The sequence below is a fragment of the Ornithorhynchus anatinus genome, chromosome 1 (assembly GCF_004115215.2).
Source record: "Ornithorhynchus anatinus isolate Pmale09 chromosome 1, mOrnAna1.pri.v4, whole genome shotgun sequence".
Classification (NCBI taxonomy): domain Eukaryota; kingdom Metazoa; phylum Chordata; class Mammalia; order Monotremata; family Ornithorhynchidae; genus Ornithorhynchus; species Ornithorhynchus anatinus.
Window position 1 is genome coordinate 128,647,262 of NC_041728.1, and position 6,000 is coordinate 128,653,261.

Below are 6,000 nucleotides of genomic sequence, written 5' to 3' on the forward strand. Positions count from 1 at the left end.
TAATTACCCCGTATCTACCCCAGTGCTTAGAACAGTGCTCGGCACATAGGAAGCGATTAACAAATACCGACACTATTATTATTTTCATTATTATCAGGCGGAAAAGTTAGGGATTTAGAGAAATTCATAGGCAACACCTTCGTGGGGTATTAGAAGGAAAAATGTGTGGTGGTGTGCTCAAGAAAAATTTAGATAAACTCACGGGCAGTGGAAAGGGATGTTTTCAGTGATCGAAGTTACTTTTCTTCCTGTGAGGGAGAATACAGAGGAAGGCAATCACTGCACGTGTCTCTTGTGCTTTTCCCTGTACTTTTAACTGCCAGACCACTGGTGTGACCCAGTGTTACATTTCTCATGTATATATGCATTTATGTATAAGGGTGCCTTTTTATTCATACATTTACATGCTAAATTATTTGGCTTCATTTCTTTTTTCCTGATAACTCTATTTGTTCTATAGCCTTGTCCTTCCTCTTGCTCCCACTGTTTGTGAAGCATTTTTGACGGGTCGTTCCTAGAGGAGCAGCGTGGTGTAGTGGATAGAACATGGGCCTGGGAGTCATTCATAGGTTCTAATCCCAGCTCCATTTGTCTGCTGTGTAGCCTTGGGCAAGTCACTTCACTTCTCTGGGCCTCAGTTACCTCATCTGTCAAACGGGGATAAAGACTGTGAGCCCCGTGTGGGACAGGGAGTGTGTCCAACCCGGTTTGCTTGTATCCAGTCCAGCGCTCAGTGTAGTGCCCGGCACCTAGGTAGCGCGTAACGAATACATAGAGAAGCAGCGCGGCTCAGTGGAAAGAGCGTGGGCTTGGGAGTCAGAAGTCTCGGGTTCTAATCCCGGCTCTGCTGCTAGTCAGCTGCGTGACCTTGGGCAAGTCGCTTCTCTGTGCCTCAGTTGCCGCCTCTGTCAAATGGGGATTAAGACTGTGAGCCCCACGTGGGACAACCTGATTGCCTTGTATCCCCCAGCTTTGCACATAGTAAGCGCTAAACAAATACCACAGTTTATTTCTTTTATTTATATCTACCCTATCGCTTAGAACAAAAGCACATAGTAAGCGCTTAACAAATGCCATTATTATTCCTATCAGATTATGAGGTCCTTGAGGGCAGGAATCCTCCATTATACCGGACTTCACTTCGCTTAGAGAAGCAGCGTGGCTCGCTGGAAAGAGCCCGGGCTTGGGAGTCAGCTCATGGGTTCGAATCCCAGCTCTGCCACTTGTCAGCGGTGTGACTGTGGGCAAGTCCCTTCACTTCTCTGGGCCTCATCTGTAAAATGGGGATTAACTGTGAGGCTCACGTAGGACAACCCGATGACCCCGTATCTACCCCAGTGCTTAGAACAGTGCTCTGCACATAGTAAGCGCTTAACAGATACCAACATCATCATTATTCTACTCTTCCCAGTACCAGTGTTCATCGGTCACCGGTGTGTAGCGAGCACTTACCGTGTGCAGAGAGCACTAAGTGTAGGCACTAAGCACTCGGAGAGCGTACGGTACAACAAGTTGGAAGATCCGATCCCTTCCCCCTGGGACTTTTACAAGTCTTGTGTGCACCAAGAGGGTCTCAGAGCGGGTTGTTGGTATCGTTGGAGCTAAAATTCTTTAAACTCTTCCTTGCGGTAGATGAGTGGTCTCGGCCAATATTTGGCCTCACCTCAAATTACAAAGGGATGACGAGAGAAGAGAGGGAGCAGCGAGACCTGGAACAGATGCCTCAGCGACGCCGCATGAACAGGTAAGGACGGGAACCTCAGGGGCTTACAGATTGGCCGTGTCAGCCCGACTGTATTTCAGCCCCCGGCCATACTGGGGAAACCTACGAAAGGACCAGAGCTTTCATTCAGTCAATAGTATTTATTGAGCGCTTACTAGGTGCAGAGCACTGTACTAAGCGCTTGGGAAGCACAATTTGGCAACAGATAGAGACAATCCCTGCCCAGTGACCGGCTTCCTGTCAGAGCTGTCATCATCCCCGATTAGACTGTCTCCCTCGATTAGACTGTAAGCCCGTCATTGGGCAGGGACTGTCTCTATCTGTTGCCGATTTGTACATCCCAAGCGCTTAGTACAGTGCTCTGCACATAGTAAGCGCTCAATCAATGCTATTGAATGAATGAGTGGTAACTGAGTGTGTTGGGGTCCAGGCCTCATTTTTGACTTGAAGCCCTCCCGTGTTCGACTGCGACCCTTTGCTTTTTTGTCGTTGCAGCGCTGGTGGTCAGACGCCTCGTAGAGACCTGGAGAAAGTGTTGACTGGAGAGGAAAAGTAAGCTTTCTTTTTCATTTCCAGGGAAGCTATTAGCGAAAAATAATAGTGACTATACTTGTTCAGCGCTTACTATGTGCCAGGCACCGTTCTAAGCGCTGGGGGAGATGCAAGTTAATCGGGTGGCAAGAAACGGGCCTGCCAACGGTTATTCATTCAGCCAGTCGTATTTATCGAGCCTTACTGTGCGCAGAGCACCGTACTAAGCGGTTGGGAAAGTACAATACAGCGATAAGCAGTGACAGTCCCCGCCCACAACGAACTTATGGTCCAGAGGGACTGTGTAAGTGGTTAGTACAGTTCTCTGCACACAGTAAGTGCTCAGTCAATACCACCGACTGACAGATGGATCGATCGATCGAAACGCGTTTCGGTCTGGCTTAGATATTTTTTTTAAAAGCAACGTATTTGTCTTCCCAGAGCCCTTAGGCCGGGAGACCCTGGATTCTGTGCTCGCGCCAGGGTACCCATGCCCTCAAACAAGGATTATGTCGTCAGACCCAAGTGGAATGTGGAAATGGAATCACCCAGGGTAAGTGACAGAAAGGACAACATGCCTGTTGACTTTTTCCCTGGGTACGTCTTGAATTTGGGTGCCCTTGTCCCCTCTGTGATGGCTGCAGTTATTGTCAGCCGAACTCGGGAACTGTCAAGGACAGAACCGAACCTGAGAGTCAGAGCTTTCCAGCCTCAGCTCGACCTCCGAGTCGAGAGCTCGTCTCTCGTAGCCGTCCTCGTCTCGAACGTTTAGACGTTGCGGTAGACATCTCGGGTCGGAACTGCGCCGTCCGAATTTTCGGGGTGTCAACGGGATCCGGTCCTGTGTCGCGTTCATTTTTCCTTCCACCCATTAATCGAGATGCCGTTTATAGCCCGGCCTTAAAAAAGGCTTAAGCCGCTTGGAAAAACACAAGAGGCGATTTGCCGAACAGAAACGACTGAGCCAAATGCATCGAGCTGTCAAGTTCAGCATTGAAGGCAACAGGATGCCCCTGTAGACCCGACCCCGTACCTGAGGTTTTCGGAGAGGTATCCCTAAGTGTGACCTTGCATGTGCTTTAGCCGTTGGCAGTTTTACGGCAAAATACTCTGTGCACTCGTTCACACGTCTGGAAGAAACGACCCCCTCTCCCGTAGAGTATCCGATACCGCCCCCAATAAACACTTTAAGATACAGGTTTTCCCGAGCAATCTCTCATCTCTCGTGGAACGAAGCATAGAAACTAAGAAAGCAATGTCTGCGAGTGTGTGCCTTCTTGGGCTGGGCCCTGGCTTAAGCGGTGCCCGTTGTACGGTTTTGTCTCATTTCCTCAATCTCTTCTACCCATAAGATAGTTTAAGTGTTCTCATTGGGGAAGATGGTTAGGGAGCCAACAGAATGTAGGTAGGCTTTCATTCCTACCTTAGGAAGGCTTTCATTCCTACCTCCACCCCTTAAGAAATTTATTTTTAGTGGTATTTATTAAGCTCTCAGTACTGTATGTCAGGCGTTAGATGTAGCACTGGGGTAGTTAGAAGATAATCCCGTTGGGCACGGTCCCCGGCCCTCACGAGGCTCGCGATCTCAGCTTCGTTAGACACAAAAAAGCCGTCCCGTGGGTTAGGTCGAACATTTTGAAGGGCCTGGTGCTGTTTTCTCTTTCGCCGGTTCTTTTTATGCTTCATTGCTTAGGTTATCATCCTTCTCGGCAAAGCATTGGCAAATCAAGTGATCTCTTGCTTAAGCCTAGTTTAGCTGTTCTCAGTTTTTTCCGAGGATATATTTGTGACCACATTTTTTGTTTTTAATTTTAATATTATTTGTTAAGGGCTTACAATGTGCCAGGCAGTGATCTGAGCACTGGGGTAGATTCAAGACGATCAGGTTAGACACAATCCGTGGCCCACAGGGGGCTAACAGTCTTAATCCCCCTTTTACGGATGAGGCAACTGAAGCACAGAGAAGTGAAATGATATACCCAAGGTCACACAGCAGAAAAAATGGTGGAGCCAGGATTAGAACCCTGGTCCTTCTAACTCCTAGGTCTGTATTCTAGCCACTAAGCCACTCTGCTTCCCAATCTTCAAATTTTTTTTAATAATTTGTAATGTTTATAATTTATATAAATTTATGCCAAAGAGAAACTAGCAGAAATCTGTGTGAAATAGCTACGGTATATCCATTTCTCTTATAATATGAGTGTCCTTAAAAAGCCCCACATTAAAGGAAGCATACATGGTAGGATAGTGTCCAGTGCAGTGTGCTTTTTTTCGTTATTTACTGGTGTTTAGCACTTCTTATGTACCAGGCACTGTTCATTCATTCATTCAGTAGTATTTATTGAGCGCTTACTATGTGCAGAGCACTGTACTAAGCGCTTGGGATGTACAAATCGGTAACAGATAGACACAGTCCCTGCCCTATGACGGGCTTACAGTCTAATCGGGGGAGACGGACAAAAACAATAGCAATAAATAGAATCAAGGGGATGTACATCTCATTAACACACCGGGGTAGATACGAGGTAATTAGGTTGGATACAGTCGATGAGCCCTCACAGTCTTAATTCCCATTTTACAGGGGAGGTACCTGAGGCACAGAGGAAGTGAAATGACTCGCCCAAGGCCACACAGCAGACAAGAGGCGTAGCCGGGAGCAGAACTCAGTTCCTTCTGACTCCCGGGCCCATGCTCTATTCACTAGACCACACTGCTCCGCATAAACTGTTTCTCCCAACCCAGTGTCACACTGTCTCCAAGCAGGCTTGGGTTGTCGATGAAAAAAAAATTCCCTAAAAGCATTCTAGTCGGAATGTGTGGTGAAAGTAGACTTTCTGTCTGTGCATCTGTCCCTCCGTGTGGGGAAATCCCGTAGTGGCTAGAAGTGGCGTTTCTGCAACGTGGCCACCTCTCCTGCACGTTAAAGTTGTTACCGTGTGGCGATTAATTGAACTAAAGTCTCGCGGTGCACGTTCCGAGGCCGGTTTTTGGGTGACCGAGGTGGAGTCGTGTACTGTTTCCCCTTTTTTTCTTTCTTTTTCTTTTTCCTTCTCCCCTGAGATAGCCCCAATAGAAAATCTTCCACGCACTAACCCAGTATTAAAACGATCCTCCCGCTGACACTAAACCATAGGACCTGAGCTGTGGCAAGAGCGTGTAGGCCCCCGTGTGCTGTCCGTGCCGCTCATTTCCTCGGTTCTTACCGAGCCCCGCAGAACAACTCACTGGAATCGTGAGTCTCCTAACGGACGCTCGCTAGCTGCCGAGAATCAGATGCCGGGAGACGAGAGCGAGCGTGACGCCTGCGATACATTCGACGTCTCCTTCCGGGAACGTTTCATTCATTCGTCCTCTGACAGTTTCAGGGTACCTCGAAGAAGGGGATCAGCCGGCTGGACAAGCAAATGCGGAAATTCACGGACATCCGGAAAAAGAGCAGATCCGCCCACGCGGTGAAGATCAGCATCGAAGGCAACAAGATGCCATTGTGACCTCTCGGAGGATACCTCCAACTCTGCTGTGAGACGTGCACCCTTGGACTCTGTTTAGAGAACGTACAGTTTTTTAAATATTTTTTTTAGCGTATCTGTAAATGGTTGGTTCCGATTCTGTAACTCAATGCTGTCTGAAGACCGGAGAGCCGAGGATCCGTTGTATTTAAGCTGTCCCGTCGTGTACCTGTACAGATAGAGACTACCCGCCGGACCGCTGCAGACTTTAGAGAATAAATTCCCCCTTCTAGTTTT

The 6,000-nt window shown here is 48.1% G+C and overlaps 1 protein-coding gene across 2 annotated transcripts in view; it reads left to right on the forward strand.

The window, feature by feature from the left end:
• Window positions 1–6,000, forward strand: part of IWS1 (interacts with SUPT6H, CTD assembly factor 1) — a 41,696-nt gene extending 35,696 nt beyond the window's left edge. Inside the window, exons 11-15 of one of the 2 annotated variants that reach the window (XM_029067707.2) lie at window positions 1,633–1,744; window positions 2,219–2,275; window positions 2,696–2,807; window positions 3,148–3,304; window positions 5,614–5,786. In XM_029067707.2, coding sequence (XP_028923540.1) covers window positions 1,633–1,744; window positions 2,219–2,275; window positions 2,696–2,807; window positions 3,148–3,273 — 407 coding nt within the window. In that variant the 3' untranslated portion in view covers window positions 3,274–3,304; window positions 5,614–5,786. Of the gene's footprint in view, window positions 1–1,632; window positions 1,745–2,218; window positions 2,276–2,695; window positions 2,808–3,147; window positions 3,305–5,613 lie in introns of both variants that reach the window. The other variant, XM_029067700.2, reaches the window with a different exon arrangement.